Below are 26631 nucleotides of genomic sequence, written 5' to 3' on the forward strand. Positions count from 1 at the left end.
GGGGAGATTCCAATTGGACACAAAAGGAAAATTTTTTACAATGAGAACAATCAGCCATTAAAATTATCTGCCTGGGGAAGCGGTGGATTCCCCAACATTGAACACTTTTAAGATTTGGCTGAACAGGGTGCTGGGCCATCTTGTCTAGACCATGCTTTTGCCAATAAAAGTTGGACCAGATGATCCTTGGGATTCCTTCCAACCCAGTATTCTATGATTCTGTCATTCTATGATGACTTCTTCTGCATTCAGAGTAGTCCTCCTTTGCTCAGATGTACACACAGACACTGGTCTAGCCCAGTTTGCAGAAGACACTGTCTTGGAAGTACAGCCAATATTTTCTTGATTTTTTTTTTTTTAAGTTCATTAGGTCTTTATTGTAGACAGGTGTCACTTTTTTTTAATGCCTTTAGCTAAAATGGTGGATATGATAGCTTTTTAAGAAATAATGATGGAGGATGCTCTTTGTTCATTATTTCAAACACTGAGTGAAGACTATCTCTTTTCTAGGCTGAAATCTTGTACCCTTTTTGTATTGTTCTGTAATTTCATATATAGTTCCCTTGAAATAATTGGATTGCTGATAAAATGTGGTCTGAATAGGAATAATAAAGTGCCAATATAAAGCTGTGCAGTATGACATATGTAAATGGTTAAGACATATTTTGGTTATCCAGTAATCATTCATGTTTATACATCAGGTGTATATTTTAATATAAACAGGTTCAGAGGGGAAAACAACAACAGCATGGAACAGTGTTTATAGAGCATCCGCAAACAGAAGGAAAGAGAAGACCTGCTATTTAAAAAAAAAAAAGGAAAAAAAAAAAAGTGCTGCATGTACAGATCCTCAATCAGTGTGAATGGCATTAACAAAGGATTTGTTTGAACGGATTAAGTGGCTTATCACAGCTGCCTGGTGAGTTTTACAGATTGCTAAATTTTTTAACTAGATTCTCTGAGATATATTCTTAGCTATCAATTTAACAGTAATAAGAAATCATCAGTTAAATCATTTGTAGCCTGCCATAAATTTGATAAGGCTATACTAGAATTTATTGTATTTGATTTTAATTTCTGTTCTATAAGTTTATACCATTTAATTTCAGGAACTACACTATTTAAATAGTAGGAAACAGGAGTTATAATTCTAAGTCTGTTTTAAGAGGAAAGATATTGCTATATTCTAGTGGTCAACATATTTGGAGAAGAAAAAGTAATGACCCAACTCAAACCTGAATGCCTGTCCCAGAATAATTTTGCAGATGAAGGAGAATTATTAAAAGACATGAAGAAAACTTTTAGAGACTATGATGGAAATACCTGCTAACAGCTGTGGCAGGAGTTCTTTCTGGAGGAAAATGGTCCTTCAGAGAAGATTAGGATCGCTGTGGCCAGGAATTTTCAGAGTGGTGTTGGGATCAATGATTCCATCTCTATAATATCTTCTTGGAAAAGTCAGTGCAATTTTACTTCTTGCTTGAGGTTTTTATAAACTTCATGCACCAAGCTCTTTAGGAATGTGAAATTATGCTTTTCTTGCTGGGAACCTGGTCCAGCAAACGTACCTTTCTTGAACCTGACACCTTCACTCTAGGCAGTCTTCCATTGTGCTAATATGCCTGAACACTCTCCAGTGTCTTTTTCATGTTTATTTGGTTTGTGCAAACCCAGGCTACTTGTTACTCAGGTGCTTCCCAGTGTAGCAGCCTTCTATCCCAGCCATCTCTCCCAGGTAGCTCTTCTTGCCTTTTTAACTGTGTTATTTGTGAATTACTTACCTCTAACAGTCCTGTGCTGATTTGAGTACATAGGCAATGTCTGTCTGGCTTCAGGAGGCAGGGATTTTGAAATGGTAGAAAACAATCTGGCAAACACATGCCTGCCATATATGACTGGAAAAAGGGGAGACGGCAGCACCACGCATCAAGAACAGCGTCATAAGATTTCCATTTCAGTTGTGCAAGGGCTTCATGAGAACTTGCATTTTCTTAACGAAAAATAACTCACACCTGGCCAATGTTGATACAGGAAAAGATATTTACAGAGACCGTTTGCAAGTTCAGAAGGTTAGAAGCACAAATGGCCTTAAATTAGTAACAATCACAGCACAAACCAATGCTATTGACTGCTACCTGGTTGAAGTGTTCCTGTGAAGTTAAATCCTTTCTACACAAACTTTTTTGATGCATTAAAGGATGAACTACTGGGATGCACAAACCTTCTCCACCATTTACTGCAGTAGCTTATCATCTGGCAATCTCACATTGTTTAATCAGTCCTTTGTTTCTGATTTGGCAAGAGACAGTACAAGCTTCTGTCTTCAGTTGCCCCTAATTATTTTCATAAATATTTTGTTTCTGTAAAATCTGTGTATTTGAAAAAAAGTAGTAGGCAACATAGGTTTAAAAATTGTAGAGTGTAAATATACATCAAAAATGGCTAAAATAGGTTAAATTTGTCAGTATTGAATTTATCAGTATATATCAGTGCATATAGTATATCATTTGCAGGCTGAATCTATGAATAATTAATAATCAGGGAGAGTAATTGTGGGTTTGCTGGCACAGTTCTCAGTGCTCAAAAGAGTTGGCCATGTGAATAATAAAGAAAAAATAGTTTGATCTCGACAGAACTTTGGAAAATTTACTAAATGCCTAAATATTTGCAGGGCTGGAGTAATTTTGATACGGGCTTCACTATAGCCTGGAGAATAATACACAGTAGTCTATACGTTATGGCCGTATCTAATTAATCATTTCATATAGTGGTTGAGCACCTTAGCTCTCATTAATAATAATGTTAGTATTGTTAGTATAATAATGTTAGTAATGTCAGTATAATGTTATAATTAATAATAATGCTTAGTTCCTGTATTGCTGCAGAAGTTTTGGGCTACCTTTTTGTTTTAATTTATGTTCTTTTTTTGCATATGGAAATCATAGAAGACATGATTTCAACTTTATAATCCATCGCTAGCAATAGTTGGCATGGAGCTGGGCTTCCCCAGCAGCTGCTCTGGAATCATGTGGCTATTTTGAGTGCTGCTTTGCCCCCTGCCTTCTCTCACTCTCTCTCTGAGCAAAAGAAAACAGCACCAGCTAACTAATTTTGAGGCAGATGCAGACCGCCTCCATCTATGGTCAGGCTTCACCTCACGGTGTCCGTGGAGGTACAGAAATCTGTCTGGAATGGTTTCTCTGGCCATTCCTAATTGTGGGATTGGAAATAGATTACAAGGGGGAAATTATAAGGACTTTTACATAGTCTTATTCATGCCTGTTTGTACTCAGTCTCATGAATCCAAAAATACGAATATATATAGCATGTGCTGAACATTTCTTGATGGTGCGTACCCCTTATAAATTTACTCTTTTACTAAATAATCGCCCCAAACAGGACTTAATCACATGTAGACAGTCTCACTTTTTAGAGGCCACATTTTTGAGAAGGTTGGGTGTTGGAAGTTTAGTTTTAATTTAGCTTTCTGTTTCTTTTAAATCAGGTGGCTGCTGATTGTTTTTTCAGCACAAGAAATTGACGGGGTAAGTGACATTGATATTTACTTTAGACAGGTGATAGATAGGATGGTAAAGTCCAAACAAGTAACACTATATACACCAAAATGACCTTTAGTTCTATGGTAAAACTGTGATTTTTTTTTCACTATTTCTGCATTTCTCACTTTCCTTTCTGTTCCTGTTGCTCAGCTTAACTATTTTGTAATTTTCTCCTTTGGATTCTTCTAGGTTCTGACTTTGGCATCTTTAGATGCTTTTGGAAAGCTGCATGTAAAAGAATCTCTCTCATGCACAGAGTCCGTCTCCTCCTCATGAACTCACTTTGATGGCTCTACATCGTAGCATATATCATACTCATTCCAGCTTTCAAGCCCTTCTCTGTATCTTAGCCTAGAGCCTAGACCTTAAACTGGCCTTCTATCTCTCTGAAACCAAAATTTTACATATAATATAGTCTCAATATCTGCTTTATTTACCTCTCTGTACTGTCCTCCATATTAACCTTATATTTGCAATGCCCTCACTGAGCCTTCTTTCAAGTCATTCCTCTTTGTTTCTTTCAAATATTTAAAAGCTCATTTTTATTGTTTTTTTTTTTTTATCCTAATGTCATCCCTTTTTAGTTGAACTGTTGAAAATTGAAGGTTTTTTTTTTAATAAATGCGTTAAATTAGAACAAAGGGTAACAGTTTATGTGTTGTTAGAAACTCGCATTCCATTGACATTCCAGTAGAGGCAAGTTTTTAATAACTAGGTGAGAGACTAGTGCAGAGTAGATTAGTAATTTCATGGGAAGTCCAGTGTGTAAAAGAGAAGCAGTTTGTGAGAGAGACCATCATACTCTCTTGTTCTCAGATTTGGGAGTACTAGATACTCTAAAAATATTGTAGATAGAAAGAACAGAATTTTTCCTCCTTATCTAATATTTGTCAGTGTTTTCTCCTTGAAAAATTGAAGTATGAGCCTATTGTGCTCTGTTGGTTATTAAAATCAGTAGCAAAACAATGTTGACCTTGATAAAAATGAAATCCACACTGAGCAAATATTTTCATGTTATCACTGTTTACTTGTCTACATAAATTGTTCTTAAACCTTTTAAGTCCTTGTCATTCGTTTCAAAACCACTTTGATCATTTAAACAATTTTGCCAAAAAAATGTCACCTAGTGGACATTCCGACCATCTATGTGAGTTTATTAATGCCTATGGTGTGTATAATTGGTATATGTTTAATACTACACTTTGGTTAATAGAAAATAATAATAAAATCATGTTCACTTACCACACAATAAATTACTGAATTCACATTTTTTCATGTTTTAGTTTTTCCTCAAATATACTTTTTTTCCTCATTGCAATTTGATGAAACAAAGTAGTCACTTCTTTGCTAGTAAAAGGGCAATGATGGAAAGTTTTAATACAAGAAATAAGTAAATTAATGATAGGCAATGTTTAATTACACCATTCACATACTTCATTTTTCATTTAATAGACAAGAATTAAATACAAGGCTTTATTGCTGAGTGGGCTTGTTGCTCTTCAGCCTATTTCGCCTTTTACCATTTAATCATATTTTAACACTCTCCTAACCTAATGTGATGGATTACAAATTTCACATTATTACGAATTAAATTCTGACTCAGTTAAAATATTTCTAGATGCAGCCTGATTCCTTAGTTGTATTTAGCTGTAATATTTAGCACTACTTAACATAACTTGTAGGTAATGTCTTTCACCTTCTACAGCAACAGTAACAAGCTTTTGCTTATTGCCTCTACTTTGCCAGCATGTTTATGCTGATGAGAGGTCCAAAAAGGTTAGGAAGGTTTTAAATGCAATATTGATGTGTGTGTTCTATTAAGCAAGCATTGGAAAAGGTTCACATGTGTCAAGCTGAAGGCCTGCACAATATTCGGATGTTTGCTGCTATGCCAAGTTTCTTCATCACCAGGAAATTGCCTTGTGGACATGCAAGGGTAGCCAAATCTTTTGCCTTAAAAATCATCTAATTGGACAAAACGTCCAGTTGACAATATTTGATGAAGTGATTGTTGTCTGTTCCACATTAATAAATCCATAAACTTTTAATTTTTAGGGAGGATATGCATATATTGAACCATGCGGGGGACAGGATTGTTCAGTTTGCCGGTGCTTTCCAGAAAAAGGATCAAGAGTAAGTAATGATTAGAAAACAACAAATCAGTATTCAATAAATCACTAATCAGACATAAACAAACCTCAATATAGCAAACTAGCATAATTCTCGCACTGGTATGAAGTACGGCTATCATTGAAGGAAGTTAAAATTGCTTGTAAACAGGCTTGCTGATAAATTAGGTTTGTAATAATCATGGTGCCTTTTTTGTGTTAAGGATTCTTTGAGATCAATCTCATAGTTAGACAAAGGTCATTCTTAATATTTATTAAGTTTAGAAATCTATGCTCGTTTTCTACTAGGTTAGTTAAAAGAGAATGTCTATGCTGTTTGCTAGTTTTATGAGAACTTAAGTGTCTTGTATTTGGGTTAGGTGTTTCTGGAAAAGCTTGCAGACTTATTTTACTAACTTAATGCACTAAGGACAACAAAAATCTGAATTGTCTTTGCCTTGTATAAATAATTGTAAAACATTGAATGAAACTAAGGCATTTTCATTAGTAACCGTGCATGTTGCTCTTTGTTAATTGAAATATGGTCCCGTGAGGAACAGTTTGTCACCTTGGTTGTTTTTTCTCAAAATACGTATCTATATAGTGATAGCAAACAATTTAAATGTATGAGGAAAGTACTTATTTAGGTACATGCCCTGATTAGTGAACAACTGAAAAATTGTCAGTTAGTGATGGAAATTATTTTCTTTCAGAGCACTAATGTTAAAGTTTAGGGTTAGAAAGCTTGAACATGGTGGATCAGTTTTTAGAAGAGCTGCATGCCCCGTTTGTTTGTGTGACAACCTGAGTCTCCACAAAAGCAAGACACACCTTTTCCTTCCTGTGCTTCTGCAGTTAGCTGCACACTTTGCTGTGTCATGATCACTGCCCTGGTGTCCTTGGATGCTATCCTAATCCTCCAGGATTATGTCTATACGAAAGTCCCCCATGCCATACGATTTTCATAATAGGGGCCCAGGATGCGTCTATCTCTGTAACACTGTGTTAACAAAAGGGCATCCCAGGAAAAGTATTTTGACTAGCAGCATTGCAGTGTCTCTCTGAATAGATTGTTTTGGATACCAAAAACCTGATCTGAAGTGCCATTTAAAATTAACTGACTTTGAAACTAGAGGAAATTTCCCTGATTCTGGTTCTCTGTCAGTAGCCTGGAACTTCTGAATTACATGCTATAATCAGTCAATAGTAAATACTCGCTGCAGTCATTATGGCTCTTTCCTAAGCTGTCCTCCCTACCACAGGTAAACTGAATTATGATTCATGCATTTTCAGTTAGTTTTCTAAGTACTTCCAAGGATCTGGATCTAAGTGCCAAATAAGTGCAATAACCATGTCAATATAAACTTAATATCATTATGCAAATGTAAGACTGAGAATTGTACTGTCTTCTGAAACAGCTCTGAAATACATATGCGCACTGATGGATAAAGTCTCTCCAATGTAATATGAATTTATATTTCCTGCAATCATTTTTATTAATCAATATGCAAGCAGTAGAAGTACTTATCAGACCCACGCTTAACTAAACACCACTTCAGATAGATTGTTGCAAATATTTTCTGTACTAATGTATGGTGCTGAATTATTTTCTATCAGATTACTTAACGGGTTTTTTCATCCTACAATCCTGTTGATTTCTAAACTTGCTGTGTTCTTCCTTTACACTCTGACACACTAACTTTGCTTTCCTAGCTTTTGTGGAGACTACCCATTACAAAATAAAAGATTTGTTTATCTTATTGTTAGTTTCCTAGAACTCAAAATATCTGCTTTATCTGCTTTTCTGTCTGAATCCTGCTTCCAGGCTGGTTCCTCAGAGTTTTGCGTCTTCCTTAATCCTGTCTTTAAAGTGCAAGAAATAATAATTGAAAGCCTCTGGCATTGTACAGTATGCAAGCCTAAAATTTCATAACTGTACAGTTTATTAAATAGTCCTTCTCTGTAAAGAAGTTGAGATAAGGGCAACAGTATAAATTTGGTTGCCTAGCGCCATATTTTTTCTCTTTTCAATATTTAGCACAAGCTAGCTGTCAAAATTTAGGATGAGCTGGCCCCCTCAGCAAACATTTGCTGAAAGCTATTCTAGAAAATTCATGTACTTGCTGGCAAAAGGCAATAGAACAACAATCTCATCCAGACCAGCTGGAATGCCAACCTTATAGCAGCCCTCAAAGTTAACAAGTCTCGATTCAGCTCTGTTAAACCAACTGCAGTATCAGGGGCTTTTGCATAGGCTGAATGAGAAAGATAGCATCCAGGTGAGCTACATCAGTATATGTGTTGAGTTACATTGATATATGTAGGCCAGTCCACCCCTTTTTTATTTTTATTTTTTGTTTATTTTTTAATCTCTTTTACCACAGGGAATCAGATGTAGGGTATTCCCTTCATGATTTTTCATTGACTATGGTAATCTAAGACTTACAGGGAAGCAAGGGCAAATTGTCTCATTACTATACTGCGAAGGTATCAACTATGTTAGAAACACACAAGGTCAGACTTATTATTAATTGATTAAACATGTTACTCAAACTCTTCCAAGAACTGCAACCAAATCCTTCATTAGTCCAGCTGGAACATGACCATTCATATGTTATTCTGAATCTTTGTTGTTGGCTGAATACTTCCAAACAGAGTTCCAGTTTCAATGGAAAGTTTCTGTTAACTTTTATCTCCCCTAAAAAGTACACTGCAGGAGAAGCTATTTAGCAAAGTGAATTATTTGTAATACACCTGGTGGAATGCACAGGAAACGCTATCCATAGGAAAGGTGCTCATTGTATCATAATGTAGACTTTGTGCTAAATAGATGTCATAGGTCCAACTTAAAAGTGATAGATAGTTTAACATCTGAATTAGAACCTAAGCAGTTTGTTTTGCACATTGCTAATGGTCACTTCCCTACATCCTTCTCCACACGCTAATGAAAAGGAGATTTTTAGAGAAGTCAGAATATCTATCTGTTGATAAAACAGCAGTTGTATAGTTTCAGAGTTAAGGTGTGCCCATCTGATAAGGGTTTCACTTTGTCAGCAGACTGTGAGGAAAATATTGTTGCTAGTTCCGTTTGACGGGTTTTTGTTGACATATAAAACACTATGATGGGTAATTGATGACATTGCCATTTTACAGATTTTAAAATGTTATCTTCCTTTTTAGACTTTCAGTGGAAGCATTGCCCACTGGAAATTGGGCTAGTAAAGGGAACAAACAGGTTATTTCTATGTTTGGAGCAGACTTATAGTCAATTTTTCTACTAAAATTAAGATAGAACAAAAGTGTTAGAGCTGACATAAATCAGTATTGTTTATTTGTAATTAACAGTGACAAGTGAAGTGTGTTCACATTTTGTAAAACTAAAACATTGTAAGCTGTATATGACATAACTGTAGCCCTTATCCTTAACATGTCTCTGCTAAAATAGTAAAAATTTTGGGTGATAACAGAATAGACACCTAAAATTAAACTCTTAAATATGTATAGATTTATGAGTTAATAGAATGGCAGTCAGGACTATGGTATACTCTGAAGTTTCCATAGGAAAGTAGGACCTCAAATCTTGCCCTACTGTTTTTGGCATAATGACCTTTCTTTCTATCCATTTTTTTGAATGCAGTTTAAGTATGATTATTTAAGGCTGAGGTTACCAGGGCAGCGTAAGAAAACCATGCAGCTAACTGTGAATGCAATGGGAATTAAGACTTTGCCCTCTGGTTGCCCATTTGAAAATCTTTTAGATGTCAACGTGGAAAGCCTTCTTCATTGTAAGTGGACAAGATAATTAAGGTTTTAGCTAGAGAAAAGATGACCATGGGAGTAAGAAAAGAAAACTGCCGTGGCCACACTTGAATGTACTGAAATTAGGCAAGTTGGAAGAAAAATAGAAGCAAATACTACTCAGCAAGTTTGCCGATGATACCAAGCTGTTTGGTGAGGTAGACACGCTGGAGGGGAGGGTTGCCATCCAGAGGGACCTGGACAGGCTGCAGAGGTGGGCCCAAGCCAACCTCATGCAGTTCAACAAGGCCAAGAGCAAGATCCTACATCAGTGTCGGGGCAATCCCAAGCACAAATACAGGCTCGGTGGGGAACAGCTGGAGAGCAGCCCTGAGGAGAAGGACCTGGGGGTGCTGATTGACAAGAAGCTCATCATGAGCCAGCAATGTGCGATCACAGCCCAGAAGGCCAACCGTATCCTGGGCTGCATCAGAAGTAGTGTGGCCAGCAGGTCAAAGGAGGTGATTCTGCCCCTCTACTCCGCTCTCGTGAGACCCCACCTGGAGTACTGCATCCAGCTCTGGAGTCCCCAACATAAGAAGGACATGGACCTGCTGGAGCGTGTCCAGAGGAGAGCCATGAGGATGATCCGAGGGCTGGAGCACCTCTCTTATGAGGAGAGGCTGAAAGAGTTCGCTGAAAGAGCCTGGAGAAGAGAAAGCTCTGGGGAGATCTTATTGCGGCCTTCCAGTACCTAAAGGGGGCCTACAGGAGAGCTGGGGAAGGACTTTTTACTAGGGCATGTAGCGATTGGACGAGGGGGAATGGCTTTAAACTGGAAAAGGGCAGGTTCAGATTAAATATTAGGAAGAAGTTTTTCACTTTAAGGGTGGTAAGGCACTGGACCAGGTTGCCCAGAGAGGTTGTTGAGGCCCCATCCCTGGAGGTGTTCAAGGCCAGGCTGGACATGGCCTTGGGCAACCTGGTCTAGTGGGAGGTGTCCCTGTCTATGGCAGGGGGGTTGGAACTCGGTGATCTTCGAGGTCCTTTCCAACATAAACCATTCTATGATTCTATGAAATAGCTGAACTTTTATTTAATATTTATATAAAACCAGTATACTTATACATTGATTTGCTATATTGGGTTTTAGAAGAGCTTGGGTACCTGTTGGTTTTTATTTCTCTCACCCTTAGATAACTGTGCTATAAAGAGATTTGCATTACTATTCATTAGCAAGAAATCACTGTCTTTTTCACTGAAAGGGTTATTAAACATTGGAATAGGCTGCCCAGGGAGGTGGTGGATTCACCATCACTGGAGGTGTTTAAAAAAAGGGTAAATGTGGTACTTAGGGACATGGTTTAGAAGTGGTTTTTGTCAGGGTAGGTTAATGGTTGGACTTGATGATCTTAAAGGTCCCTTCCAACCTCAGCAATTCTATGATTCTATCAAAAACATTCTGTTTGCTATTGCTAGTAGTATAGCCCATTCTGGTATCATTACAATTGTTCACATCACAATGAAAGTTTGCCTTCTGTTTAATTGGGATTACAGCCTTGTTAGAATTAGTTTTACATTGTCCTATTTATCTCTTTATTTCATGTCACAACTCAAAAGGACTTTTTCTTACATAGGACACCATTAAACTGGCTGTTAAATATCTTTGTGCATACTGTGTGCTACTATACATATTCATTTACGAACTATAGAACAGATAAACGCAAAATCATCTTTGTAGCCCTTTGCTGCACCCTCTCCAGCAGTTCCCTGTCCTTCTTGAACTGGGGAGCCCAGAACTGGACACAGTACTCCAGATGTGGCCTCACCAGGGCAGAGTAGAGGGGAAGGATGATCTGCCTTGACCTGCTGGCCACACTCTTCTTGATGCACCTCAGGATGCCATTGGCCTTCTTGGCTACCAGGGCACATTGGTGGCTCATGATCATCCTGTTGTCCACCAGGACTCCCAGGTCCCTTTCCACAGAGCTGCTCTCCTGGAGGTCAGCCCCCAACCTGCTGTGATGCATGGAGTTATTCCTCCCCAGGTGCAGTACCCTACACTTGCCCTTATTGAATTTCATAAGATTCCTCTCCGCCCAACTCTCCAGCCTGTCCAGGTCATGCTGTATGGCGGCACAGCCTTCCAGTGCATCAGCCACCCCTCCCAGTTTTGTGTCATCAGCAAACTTACTGATGGTACACTCTATCCCTTCATCCATGTCACTGATGAATTTATTGAACAGGACTGGACCCAGTACTGACCCCTGAGGGACACCACTTGTTACTGACCTCCAACTAGACTCTGCACCACTAACCACAACCCTCTGAGCTCTATCTGCCACCCCTCTTTCTCTAAATTGGGAAGTTGTTTCCTTGATAACTCCTGCAGTATTGTGTCAGAGGCCTCCAAAAATGCTGGCTGCTCTAACTGAATTTAGATAGTTAAAAAAATGTTTGCAGTTAGCACTGACCAATTGTAAACCTGTCCTGTGCCGACCCCAGAGGTTGATCCCATTCAATTCCTTTGGCTTTGTTTATAGAGTTAAGTAGATTTAGAAAGCAGGCGTCTATTCATGACCCAACCTGATCTAGCTTCTATGAGATCATGTGAAATGCCTGGAGCAAAGTGAATAATAAATATAACTCAGCAAGACCAATGTTCATTCTTTTGCAGATGAAGCGAGTGGCCTATTTTCATACTAGTGTAGGAGAGAACCTAGCAAACAGAAATCTAAGAGGGAGGTTTCACGTTTTCTGGCATGTGAGGTGTAAGGTCTAAACATTCACAAGAGATACTAAGTCAGTTGGTTGCCACAGGTAAGTTAGAAAGTCAGCTGATGTATACTTCAGGGCAGTAGGGTAAGAATGGTGAAATTTAATTCTATAGTAGGTCTGTCTCCTGGTATCACTTGTAACATCTCCCTGATAGATCTTGTAGGTTGTCACATTTCCCTAGTAGATCCTGTGGGTTAACTGAGTCAAATTTACAGCAGTGTAAACATATTTAAGATTCACTAACTGGGAAACTGTAAATTCTGTCTGTTTTCTGGAGTAAGAGGCATTTATTAAATCACACTTTTTTGCATGTCAGTATGCAATGGGAGTCTGTCGTTCATGTGGAATATCCAGCACTTGTATGTGCATTTTCAAGCTGAACACTTGGGAAATGAATATGTAAAATCAATCTATTTGATCTCAAATACACGTGCTTAGTTGAATCCACTATCAGAGGTGCATGCAGACTAGCATCTGAGGAAAGCCAGATCTCTCTCACTATTTGCCTCATACTTGTTGATCTTTTTTCCCAATATATTAACTATGATACAGTTTTAAAATAGAAGATTCCTGAGACCAGTTATACATTTCTGTAGTATTTCTATTGCATTTCACTTACATTCACTGAGAACCATGGAAAAACAGACCTAGAGAAGTGAGAGCCCTAGATCTGTATCTGAAACAGACCACACTTTTTTTTTTTTTTATAAACGGGCAGAGCAGTAGACAGTCCTCTGGCTCCTGAAGTTAGGATTTGAACTGTTATGGAATGGACCCTACTTACCAGAATGTGGAATAGGAACAGGATCACTCCATTCTCCTCACTGTAATGTCTCTTTGAGACTGTTCTTCATGTACAGTGTCCAGCTACAGCATCTGTAAATTAGCATTTTCATATTAGACACATTTCCAATTTTTTTTAAAGTTTTGATCTTGTTAAATTATCCCTCTTCTTCTCAAGCATCTTTCTTTCCTCAATACTTTTGGTTTTCCTGTTCCACCATGCTAAAAATAGTGTTTTTCTCAGTTGCTGCAGATTAGCAAGCTTTTCCACATCAGGCAAGACAAAGCTCTACAAAATCATTCTTTTTCATAGACTTGAATCAACCAAAATTGCCAATCAATGACTTTTTCAATAAAATGAATCAAAAAAAAAAGTTAATTTTATTTTCTTAGCTAATCTGATGTTAATTATTTGTGGTCTAAAATGCTCTAGTTACAGGTCTCTGCTTTCAACTATTAACAGTGTTAGAATTTCAGTGCCAAATTCTCTCTTTTTCAGTATTTGTTTAACACAATAGTGACACCCACTGGCTTATTGGATACTTTTTCTTTTCATGGTTGCACAGGGTTAAAACACAAAATAAAGTACACTGTTAAAAATGTTTTCAGCACTTCACTGTTATTTGTTGTGCTTCAGTGAAGTATCACTGTAAGCTGCATCAAGTACTGTGTTCCTATAGCATATTGGATCATTGAAAAATATGTTAAAAGAGCACAGAATTTTCCAGTAGTTTGCGGCATGATCCAGATACTGAGAAAAGTCAAGCAATAAGAGTTACTATTGCGTTTAATTGGCTCCAAATCTAACTGTAAAAAAAAAGTTATCTAATACTCAAAAGTCTGAACAAACTGAGGATAAAGTACATGCCATATAATAGTCTGACCCTCAGTCACTGTTTAACCCACAGTTACAGAAAAATTTGCTGTATTAAGAACAAGAGAGTGGATTTAATGCCAAGTTATGTGCTTTCTCAGATTTATCTCATCTTGATAAAGTTAATGTTTAGAAGGTTTATTTTGGAGCCTTGACTTACAATGATAATGATTTAGGTCCCAGTCCTACACAGTTACAGTGGAGGAGTGGAAAATTCTCAGAATGGACACCCCTACAAGCCCTGGAAGTTGTGGCTTGGCTGTGTAATAGACCTGCACTTCCAAAAGGGGAGAGGACATGGGTGGAGCTTAGAGTAGCAGCAGATGCTCCCACCTCACTAAGCAAATTACTAAAGAAAACATCTGTCTGCAAATGCCTTTGTGTGCACTCCTCTCTTGCCCCAGACTGCTCTGCTTTCCTCCCTTTCTCTGTCCTGTGGCTGATAAAATGAAAAAGACTGGTTACAACCCAAAGTCTAGCGCAGAATGGAAAGGGCACGATATTATTTTCCTACATTCTGATTCTGTGGAGTTGCTGGGCGTTTTCATTTTTGTTCACATGAACAGAAGGTAAATGCATTTCACATATTACCGGTACATCCACATAGCCTGTAACATAGGGTACTGTCCTAATTAAAGGCAATAACTGGACTTTTGACTTTATCGATAGAGAAGCACAACAGAATTCACTTTAATAGCATGAACCGTTTTTTTTTATTCCCAATTAAGACTCCTTTAAAACGTTGTGCTTACATACAATTAAGTGCTCAAGGCACACTAAAAGTCAGGTGCTCTTTGGTGTCTCAGGCAGCCAAAAAGAATAATTCTGAATAACCTTGGCCATTGCCTTTTCCAAACAGTATTACATACTTTGCTGCATGATTCTGAAGTATTTGCAGCCTTAGTCATAGGAAGCATACTTAATTAAAAAAAATATAGTCTTGTTTTGTCAAAAGTCGGTTTCTTACTGCAGGTCAAGCCTAGGATATGCTAAAATAACAGACCGTAGTCTTGGCATGGGTAGTTCCTGACCTAGACAATTAACAAGGCATTGAAATCCTAAAGGAATTTATTGGCATCAGATGGCAGAGCAGGCATAATATTCTGTTCATTTTAACTGAGCTAATTTGTCATTTCCACATGAGCATGACTACCTTCATCCTCTTTATTTGTACAGCTGTCCTGAGACTGTAATGCTGTGGTAGTCACATTGGATGGGCACAAATAATAGATGTGATAATAGATGTTATGACATGGTATCAGTTTGGTCTTAACAAAGCTCCCAGTCATTATCAGTCTTTGAGCTGAAAGAAAGAGAGACAATCCACCAGCTTCACATGGCATGCTAAAGTTGTATCAGCTGTCAAACCTATTGTGAATTCTGGATTCAGTGACTCTGTTTTATGACTTCACTACCTCTTACTGAAGACATAAACCGTGGATTCAATCAAATTCACAGGGTAGCAACTAACGAAGACACTTTATAAGCCTAAAGGACATGTGCGGGAAGTGTTTATTGGTTAATTATGATAGATAATTACTGTAGCATTAATACAGCATCTTAGCTTTGTTCTGAGTACTATCAGTCATGCTTCTTCAACTGTCCAAAGGATATAACATAATTTGAAAATTTTCTCTTTCAACTTTTGAACGCAGAACATATACACTATAAATTAAAAATGTTAAAGTTGCTGCAGAAACTTGTCAACAAAATGAATTGTTAAGACAAAGGCATTAGAGCAAGAGCACTAGTGGGAAATACATTATGCCTTTTTTTTCCTCCTGATGAATGTTGCATTCTGCATGGTAACAGCTAGTTCAGCGTACTAAAAAAATGTACGTCTTCCAGCAGAATGAATGGTTCAAACAGTTGTATTTTACTATATTATTAGCCTCATTCGTTCACTTATACTCAAAATTATGCTTTAAGTAAAATGGTTGTCAGGTCTTTTTTAATCAAGTATTTAAAGTGCGTAATAGGTGCTTTAAGAGTATTTCAATGAATAAATTCAGTTTTACAACAGTGGGTATGCAAGGCACTGCCAATAGACAGGCTGCAACTGTTCATGCAAGCAAATACTCAAATTAAACACCCAGAATCCTGACTGTCCATTAATTGTTAACAAGGATGCAGAATCAGCAGTTTTTAATACTAGTAGCCCTTAATTTGCATAATATTTTACACTGCTCAAATTATGGTATCAAGAAAATTGTAACTGTTGCTGAAGACAACGTGCTGATTCTGCCCTGGAATTTTTGCCAGTGACTTCACTGGAAAGAGGATCAAGGTGTAAGTGAGAGGAGCCAGTAACAGCAAACAGAACATAAGTTGTATGAGGATACTTTTTCAGGTAGTCCTTATCTGTGAGTGTAGGACTTCTTTTCCTAGCCTGTGGACTAAATTCCTGTTCATAGCTTCAGGGCCAGTAGTGATCCAGTCCTGGTTCCAGTACAGCGTAAGCCTACAGTATGTTCCTGTTCCAAGCATGTAGTAAGTTATGTTCTCATTATTCTTTCTTTGCTGATTCGATTGGATGATGCACACTGTACATTTCTTCCCTTCATGTGTGACTATTAAATCACACTGATTTTATTGATATATTTTAAGAGACAAATAGAGAATAAATAGAAAGAAAAAGAGGTTTAGGTCCCTGCTTGCAATTCACAAGATAAGATTTTGTTCAGATTCAGTCTGTTGAAACGTTTACACTGAGAAGCAAACAATTCAGTTCTGTTGCTTCAATATAATTTGACTCCTGAAGCTTACAATCAGCTTTTCTGTCATTTTGTTTTCTTTCAATCCATTCATAGAAATAAACATATGGTCTTGTCATTTCTGTGAATGGAGGTTGTACTGAAATATCCTTTACTGCCCTCAAGTGGTCCTAGTGCTTTTCTCAGGAATGCATGGGGCTCCCTTTTGCTCTCTTTTTTAATAATGTGGTATAAATAATTGATAAATTCTGCAAAGAAAGCAAAACACTCTTCAGGTGGGAAACAAGTTATAGCTAAACAAAGATATTGATACAGAATAAAAAAGATAAGTAAGAGAAATAGAGACCTGTAAATATGTAGATTTTGTATGGTGAAAGGGTAGACAGCTCACATGTGAAGTCTGATTAGAAAGCTTGCTTTATTCAGCACTTTGAAGCTATGATTTAATAGTTGTTCAGCAGCACAGAAAAAAAACTGCAAAAAATCCCAAACAACTCCACACCAATGTTATAGACTGAAAAATCCAGTTGGTGTGGGAAGTATTTTTATTTCAGGCAAATATATATTACCTTGGAAAAGTTAGTAGAAATACATGGAGATGGTCTGTATGGTACTGTAGGTACAGATAGTCAATTTATAGCTATTTGTAGATAAATGACATTCTGCAACCTCCCAAACCATTTTAATACAATCTATTAAAATTGGTACTTTCTGTAAATTTGTTGGCTAATCACTGTAATTTTATTCCTGCAGGAGACTTCACAAGTTTTAAATAAGGCATTAAGGTCTGAGAGTGATGATGGAAGATATGTGAGCTAGAAAAACTTAAGATAATTAGCATATAGTGTGACTTAAAAGAGGGAACTCCCTCTATTTATTCTAGTTGTGTACAAAGTTCCTTTGTCTAGAATGAGCCATTGCTTCTGTGGTAGCAAAAATAGAATGCTTAGTGGTCTCTTACACTTGCAGAAGGTGATACTTACAGTGGTAGAGCCAGGAAGACCGGTAATTTATCCCAGGCATCTCAGAGAGGTGGTGCTGGAGGCCTGATGAAGGTGAAAAGAAATTATCCACTTGAGCAAGTTGTTAAATTTGAAGGTCCTGTTCCTATAGCATCTAATACATGGAACAGATCTGCAGGCTGTACAGCAAGCTGTTTTGAATCATGAGTATGTATACATTGTAAGCCTTGTTTCATCCATGCAGTCACCTCCAAAATACTGCCTGCTGTGAGGTTTACAGCAGTAGTCATTAACTTCTTTGGACTCTTTTCAGGGTCAGCCTGGTGAGCTGGGAGCTCAGGGTCCAATTGGGTCCTTGGGATCTACAGGACCAGCTGGTCTGCCAGGGGAAAAAGGACGGAGAGGTGAGAATGGGCAGCCTGGGCCAGCTGGAGAAAAAGGTGATAAGGTAGGAAACACCATAGACGGCTCTTTTAAGCCTATACAGTATGTAACATTAAATATTGGCAAGTGAAACAGAACCTGAATGATCAGAAAGCATTTGCCAAACTATACTCTTGCTCACACAAAATTCTCACTGAAAATTCTCATAGCTTTCCTTGAAAAAATGTTTCAGAGGATTTTTGCTGTGGATTGCAAAATTAGAATTGTCAGAAGGCATAAAATAAAATGAAACAGACCCAGTCTCCAATTGTTATATACTATGTTATTCTCCTTAACCTCAAAGAAGGAGGAATGTGGAGCTGGAAGGAGGAGTATGGTGCTTTTAAAAGTGCTGTACACTAAACAGAATTTTATTACCACTTATGGAGTATAAATTGCAGTTCAGGTCCTTATCTTTCATAGCTGTACAATCCCTGTACTTGGCTTTTGGTACTTTACATTAGTTTTAACGGTCTAATTCCACTGATCTCAGTGGATGACTGAAATTACTAATGTTGGTATCTAGCACACCTGAAATGTAATCCCTGTAAATAGAAATCGTGCTGCTGGTATTATCAAAACAGGAGCTGGGTCGTGAAATTATATACAGAATTATTTCATAAGTTATAGGCAACTTCCCCTTCTCTGTCATTTTATAATCTTTGGAGAATAAATGAGTGTGAGAGTTAGACTTTTGTCTTATACTGTATCGTCTGTTACATGGGTAGCTTATTGGCACTAGCTCCTGCTAAGCCCATATAACTTTTTTCAGATATCTATTTATGACAGTTGTGGCTTTTGATTCATATTTCAAACAAGACTGATTCTTGTTTCTAGCTATATAGTATCACATATTCTTGTTTTTCATTCTTTTTAACAGTTAATGACCTCGGCAACTTTTTTTTTTTCCATTTCACCTGTTTTTAGGGCCCAACTGGAGTCCCAGGATTTCCTGGTTTAGATGGTGTTCCTGTACGTATTGAATGAATATTGCTTTACTAAAATTACAGTTTCTATAAAGTTATAGCAAGTCCTCCAATAAAATAATACATTCAATAATTTTTTTTGGCTTCAAACCTATTGATATCATGTCACCTATGGAATTACATGTTTTGCAAAAATATAAAATAGCTGGCTTAACTTCAACTGTGTTTACTACGGATAACAAACTCCACAAAATCCCAATGAGGTCAGTATGTTAATTTCATGCAGAAGTGGGGCAGTGAAGGTAGAGACTAGTCCATGTCCATGCAGTGTGTGTCAGTGCTAGGGTTAAAAATAATGAGTTTGTTTTCGTCAGGCTCTATAGTAGGCTTTAGTCTGGTTGCTGCATTCCTAACATCTCTGAAAGTATCTCAAATGATGTACTGTTTTCTGTTCAAACGTTCTGATTTTTGCTTGTAGTCCTTTTGCAGGGGAAAAAAAGCAACCACTGAGTCCGGTAATTTTAACCTGAATAGGGACTGAAGAGGGAAAGTGGGTCCTAAATATATCTTTATAAGCACGTAATTGTATAATTTTCTGCATGTTGTCTTCAGTGTGGAAAAGGGTGTGGTAAAAGAAAGATAATATCTCTTGGATACAGTATTTGAAAAACGCTGTTTATTGGAACTTAATTCCTATGCTGTTATTAGTTTCATATGGATCAAAGTTAGAATGTTGGATTTTGAAAGTGAAAACAGAACCAGAAACTGAGTGGGTGTCTTAGCATCTGCTTGTCAGCTGTCCACACTTGACAATGGGACTGTTGCCAGAATGTCTGTATAAGGTAAAGGTCACAAGGCCAAAATTCAGCAGAAAAAAGAAGCGCTCCCAGGAAATGTATATTCTTTTTATGAAAAATATTAATGAAAAAACAATGTCCACAAATTGGGATGAAGAACCTTGAAGATAGGTAAGAAGGTAAAATTGACAAAAATATTTCAGGCAAATGGCCACAATACTTTCCTGATGACTTTTCAGACACACACCTCCCCAAAACCAAGAAATGTGGGTCAAAATTACTATTTGTGCCCTACAAAAATGTTTAGCTCTGTCAAAATAACTTTTCCTCCAATGGAAAGACCATTTCAAGGGAAATCTCAGTGTTTGTATTGCCTAGTCTCTAATTTGCAGTAGAACTAACCCCCAGCTGGACGTGTGAGTTCTTGCTAGGTTAGAAAATCAATTCCTCAATTCTTGAATGTATAGGCATAATCTCTGAGATTACTGTATGCTTGAGTCAAGCTGTGTCCCGTTTTTCCGTGTTTTATCCTATCAATTAAAAATATGAGGCTGCTTTTGATGACTTTTATGTATTTCTTTACAGCCACAAGAAAGGTTATATTTAGAGGGCTAGAGCTTTCTCTGAGAAGATAGCACGTTACTTTTTGACTCAAGTGAGAGCTCAGTCTGGTCCTCTTAAACAGTGCTGTCCCTATTATATTTGCTATGCATCAAAGAACAAGATAGAAAATACTTACATCATTTGTTATACATGAAAAAAAATCTATTGATCACAATAGAAAATATTTCTAATGCAAAGAGTATGAAGCTGGGACCACTGTGAGATGTCCTCTGTTTCAGATCTAAGATATTTGTTTCTGAAGTGTTCTGTTAATTTAAAAGTAATTCCCTATTTATCATGGTGTATGTCTAATAAATATTGAACTGTCTTTCAGGGATTACCAGGCAGTGAAGGACCCAGGGGCAAGAGTGGTTTAGATGGCTACAATGGCTCAAGAGGAGATCCAGGATTTCCAGGCGAAAATGGCTATAGTGGACCAAGAGGTCCTTATGTATGTGAAAGGCATTCCTACTGTCTATGAATAACTTATATGTACATTTTCCTCCAAGCGAACAGCTCTTAAAATGAAAGGAGTTTTAGACTTTGGCACTAGCTTTACGCTGCACAATGAATTTCCAAGCATTCTTACTAAGGCTAATGGGAGTGAAGGACACTTGGTGCCTTAACGGAGTAAGTGTAAGCTTGAATGTGAAATAAGTTCCTGTATCCGTAAAGTATATATGTCTACCTTGTGAGTTGAATTCTACTTTGTTTCCCCAGTGTGTAACCACGCCAAGGCTAATACCATTTCATGGAAGTACAACTGAGAAGGAGTAGCTTGAAGCCATCATACCATTTATCAATACTTGAAATTTCTTAAAAACCTTAATAGTAGGGACATACCTGAGATGAGTTAGCAATAAGTCGAAGCTTCAACAAATCTAAGTCCTGTAACGCTTGAAGATTTTTTAGTGGTTGATCACACAAGTATTAGTAGATCTCTTCCAAAATCATACTCTTAAAGTTTCATGTGCCACTTTTTACACATACCTATTCATGACTGCACTGTTCACACCTAGTCTTGCCTGGGTGTTTGTCTGTATACATAGAGATTGTTTCAGTTAAAATGTTTAAAATTAGCACTTGATGTTGTTTACTTCTGCTGTTAAAATGGAAAGCATTTTAAAATTGTTTAAATAGTTAGCAGTGCTCTTCTAATGAAGATAAAACACAGATTCATGTCAGTAAGGGATATAAATTACTGTAGCTCCAGAGAAATTTTGCTGGACAGATCTAATCCCCAGTCTTTGACTTTTTGTGGAAACAAGTTTTTGTTCTGAATGATTAATAGCTGATTAGTTGGTGTAAGAGCTTCCTTGAAATTTTCTAAATAAAACAATAAAAACAAATGCAATTTACATGAAAAGTCAAATGTGTTTAGTAAGAGTTAAATAAGATTCAGCCGTAGGGAATCAAAAAATGTGCAGTGGGTGCCAGACTGAAAAGATGTTATAAAAAACATAGCAATTAGAGAAAACATAGAATTTCAGTCTTGGACCATAATAAATGCTATGAAATACACAGCTTGATAAAAAACTTGATGATAACCTCATTTGTTATACTTCTCAAAGTAACCCCATTAACCCTCCAAATGCTAAAATAACTTCAGCTCAAATGCTAATTTTACCTTTATTACTTCTTACGGCTTTCAAAATAGAGTTTTGCATTTTATAATTAGCCAAATTAAATACAGGAAAAATGAGACATGGGACAAATTACAGCATAGATCCTCCCAATTCCAGGAGCATGCTCTTTGGCAGGCCTAGAAAAGTATTCGCAACCTACAAAGAATGGGAGACTCAATAGGCATGTAGCCTTGGATATGCACACTATAATTCCAGTGCAAATTAATTTAGCTGCCCAGAAAAACAAGACATAGTAACCATATTTGCTTGTGTATGAGAATGCTATTCCAGCCTCTCTATGCAGATTGCCTATTTTTAAATCAATCTGTTGCACCAAGTACAAACTTGACTATATAGTACAGTTACCATTATTATGTTATTCTTATTTATAATGCTGTCCCATATAATTTTATTTAGCACTATGAACATATTTATCAGCTTTACTTCTGTTACCTTGTAGAATGTGTTCATTTACCTCACCAATAAATTGGAAAAGAAAGTAGTTTCTATTTGTAAGCCCTTACCTAAGTCACGGAGAAGGTAACAAACTGAATCTAATAAAGGTGTTTTATTACACAAGAGATCACATATGAAATAACCAAAGACAAATATAACTTTTGGTGTGTTTATGTGTTCCCTAGCAGTCGTCATTTGACCTGTAATCTGCATCCAGTCTACTGTAGCTATATCCCACTGTGGACAGATGTAACTCTTCTTTTTATTGTACCATTCCAGGGATAAGTACTTTCCATCTTTCATTCTGACTTCAGGATTTGAGCAGCCAATGTATATCAGGAAACTGGTACAGTTTTAAGGTGGTTAAATTCTATGAAAAACAGTATCCTATTTTATTGAAATCAATAGTTAAGTGGTTTCTCATATTAAAATGAGAAAACTTCAGAAGTAATGTCATATATATACGTTCTTCAAATATGTACATATCATGCTCAGTTGAGCATTACAATTAAATTTTGCAAAAGCAATCATCTGCTCCTGCTAAGTCAGATTGAAGTTTTGAGGGTGCTAAGATTGTCAAAGTTTTATAAAGGACTCCACAGCATGTACCATGGGAACTTAGTTTTCAGAAAAAAACGGTCCTTTAGGCATCAGGTTGGCTTTTTTTTTATAGACTGTGAAACATGTTTCCTAATAGACAGAAATGTTCAAGATTATGCATGTAACACAGTCCATACTTTCAGCTTTTTAACTGTATGCAGATTCACACTAGATTCTTCTAAATCATAGCATGAACTTTTGGAGAAGGCAGAGCAGTAATACTTAAAGCCACCAACTCACTGAAAGAAAAGGTAGGCATATTGATATACTTGATACTAAAGGCAAGATTTATGAAGATTGTAGAATACTGAAGTATCCAAGAGCTAAAAGGCATCTAACACAGCAAGAGTCAAGAAGCTGTGAAGAGCTGTTTTGCTCAACTGTACAGATGGCAGTTTCACTTTTAAGGGTCTTGTTTGATGAAAGAACTGCAAAATGCTCATGAAGTGATGGTGGTTCTAGTGGATTACCTAGTGATGTATGGGCACCAGAAAAGCATAGTCCGAGAAATTATCATTCAATCTCCATAGAAGTGTAGGATATCAGTAAGTGGATCATGTTTTAAAAGACTTTTTTTTTCTTTAAAGGGTAATCCAGGGCAAAAAGGAGAAAAAGGAAATTCAGTGTATGTTTCATATTTTGGAAAAGGACCTCCAGTAAGTATCTGATTGTGAAAAAAATCATATCTTGTAGGAAAGCTTTTATGGCAAATGTAATTGTTCTTATAACTCCATACTGTTTAATAAAGCTTGGTACAAAAAAAAAAAAAGATTAAAAGTAAATATACAACTGGAACAGATAGCTTGTGATCTTAGTAGCTGTAAAGTTAGAAAATAACCACAACAAAGCTTATAATGATTCCTTTGCTAAATGGTTGTTATTACAGGGAGACAGAGGTGATCCTGGACCCCCTGGCATGCCTGTAAGTAGTCAGTGGGCCCTACACATGCTTTTTGTTTTGAAGATCTTTCAACTCTTCCTTATTAGTACAGTAAAGAAATATTGGGGGTTTTCCCTGCCTGCCTCAAATAGCAAAATTCCAGAATAAAGTCTAACAAACTTCAAGTCCCTATAGTCTGCCCCCATGACCAGTTCATGCTGGCTGAAAAAGAGCAGAAAGAGACCACACCCATCTGTGTTAGCTGTGCATTGAGCAATTGTCACCCTGGTACTCACAGTTTGCGGAATATTTTCTCCATGAAATTCAAGATGCATAGACGTGATAACTTCTTCAACAGTATCTAGTGGATCTCCCAAGAACATGTAGCACACTACTATATTTTGGCCATAAAAACATATGAGAAGAAGAGAGAGTTTAATTTGCTTGCTGATTCACACTCTTAATGGCTTCGGGTTCCTCTTCTTATGCCCTTCAAAAAAGTATTCGCTAATGAACTGTATCAAGTCCCTACACGGTAGCACAATTACTGACAAAGTATTCTTTCAATACATTAATAACATATAACTGCATTGTCCAGTATCTGTACAGTATTATCCAGAAGCTGGTGCTGAGCTGCTCTGGTGACAGTGAGGTTTCAGGCGTGGTGTAAGCTTCAGACCATGGGTGGAATGCAGTGGCCAGTAGACTGAGTCCAAGTGATACAGGCATTTTGCAGGGACTAGTTTTGTGGAGAAAAGGGTAAGCTCTTGGTATTTTCACAAACAGAACTTTTGCCATCTCTTCCAGGGACCTAGAGGGTCAAGAGGTACAACGGGCCCATCTGGATACCCAGGACAACCAGGCTTGCCTGTAAGATCGCATTGTGGTTATACAACCTTGCATTTTCAGGATATGTGTAAATTCTGGTCTACCGATTTTAGAACTTGCCTTAATATGAATCAAAGCCTAGAAATATTTTTTGAGGCAGATGGTAAAAAGAGAGATTTTTGCCTTACCTTATGACTTTGGAAGTTCAGGAACTGGAGCATTGTTGTAGTTTGGGTTGGACTAGTCACTGAAATGTTGTTCCCTCCCATATCTGCATGAACATGTTTCATCCTGGCAGTCTGTGGTCATGGAGGAATGCTGCTAGTGCTCTCTCCTTATTCCCTTTCCTCAAGGCCACCTTGTGGGAGACAGGAAAGTAGGAAGCCAGAGTTCAGCCCTTGTGAAAGCAGTGACTGGTTGCACTTTGGGATAGGTACATCCCAAGAGGAAATTCTACCTCTAGGTGCTGCTGGTAAGAGGCGGTAATTTTCAAAACAAAGCTGTGTCTAAATCAGACATACTAACTTTTCTTCATTCTCTTTTAAAGGGTATTCCAGGCTACCCTGGTTTGCCAGGTGAACAGGTAGGCAATGACTTTTCCTGAAGTTGTTAGTGAAATAATAGATTAATTTATACAAATATTTGAAATATCACTTGTGGTTATTTGTTAGCAAGTTTTCAAAGAAGTTACTTGATTAAATTCTAATGTCAGAATTTTCTGCTTATCTTCAAACTGTGTGTATTTTTGTCAATTAGGGAAATCCAGGTATTGGAGTGGACGGACAAAAGGGGGAGCCGGTAAGAAAACAAATATTACTAAATAAATCAAATATTATTAAATATATTATTGCTGTAGAATTAGAAGTATAAGAGTCTTGTTGGGTTCCCTGCAACCCATTAATTTGTGGCTATGTGCTCCCACTAATGTTAGAAGAGAAGGAGAAGTAATATAAGTTATTGACTCAATTAATTCTGTGCAGAATTGATTACTTCGGTGAGCTGCATACAGGAATCAAGCATATTCTGGAGGTTTTGAAAAGCAACGATCAATATCTTAGTTATCATTTACATAGCAATTACTTTCTGCACAGACACTGTCCAAGTAATCACAACAGTACCCTCCAGTAACAGTGGTTGTACCAGGTCAGTCACTGAATCTCACCTGTTGCTGTGTCCAGCAACAGATGCCAAGGAAAGGGTGTAGGGAAAGGACAAGCACATAATAATAGTTCCTCTCCCAATCTCCACCTGTTAGTGTACTCAGGACTTACAGAACAAATGTGGAATATTTGGTTCTTTTCTTCTATGAATTTGTCCAGTGACTTCTGCATGAAACAGAATGTCTCTGCTGTTCCTTTGGCTTCTACAGGGTGATGTTGGACTTCCTGGGCCACCTGGGTCACCACTGTTAGTTGGACCACCTGGAGCTCAGCTGTTCAAAGGAGAAAAGGTGTTAATTTGTCTTCATATTTAACTGTGCTCAACCTGGCACATACAACCTTGTGATGTAATTTTTGCAAGGATAGTATAGGAAAAATCCTTCTTTCTATAATAAATCATCAGCTTCAGCAGAAATCCTGTCATTCAGCACCCTTCCTACAGGCTTTCAGGACAGGAGAGCTCATGTGTACTTTAGCTCACATCCTTGAGGGAAGACTGTCTTGATGAAAGGAGATACTGCCCTTGCTTTGCGTTTTCTTCACTTTTTGTCATTAGCAAATCATATTTCAGGCATCTCAGGTAAAGTTGGTTACTCTGGTATTAAAATCTCTTTTGTGACTCTTCACTAACACTTTTATTTTTCAGATCTTTAGCACCCTTCTAGGGTGCTCTTTTAATATGAAAATTAAGTGTGATTTTGTTGTCTATTTTTAATGTAAGTTCTTGTTGTTTACTGTACTTCAATATCACACCTACTGTAGCCCCAGTTGTGCACCTTAAAACATTAGAATTTTTGTTTAAAAAGAACAGAAGTT

At 37.3% G+C, this 26631-nt stretch overlaps 1 protein-coding gene across 1 annotated transcript in view; it reads left to right on the top strand.

Moving 5' to 3' along the window:
• Positions 1-863: 863 nt before the first annotated feature.
• COL4A4 (collagen type IV alpha 4 chain) overlaps positions 864-26631 on the top strand; it is a gene marked incomplete at its 5' end in the record, with an annotated part of 71073 nt that continues 45305 nt past the window's right edge. Inside the window, 14 exon segments of the mRNA XM_082486829.1 lie at positions 864-919; positions 3506-3545; positions 5616-5693; positions 14246-14266; positions 14268-14410; positions 17831-17921; positions 18868-18912; positions 20601-20717; positions 23535-23603; positions 23834-23869; positions 24635-24697; positions 25203-25238; positions 25412-25453; positions 26025-26105. Coding sequence (XP_082342955.1) covers positions 864-919; positions 3506-3545; positions 5616-5693; positions 14246-14266; positions 14268-14410; positions 17831-17921; positions 18868-18912; positions 20601-20717; positions 23535-23603; positions 23834-23869; positions 24635-24697; positions 25203-25238; positions 25412-25453; positions 26025-26105 — 918 coding nt within the window.

The sequence above is a fragment of the Vanellus vanellus genome, assembly GCF_965231255.1.
Source record: "Vanellus vanellus genome assembly, chromosome: 8".
Lineage (NCBI taxonomy): Eukaryota > Metazoa > Chordata > Aves > Charadriiformes > Charadriidae > Vanellus > Vanellus vanellus.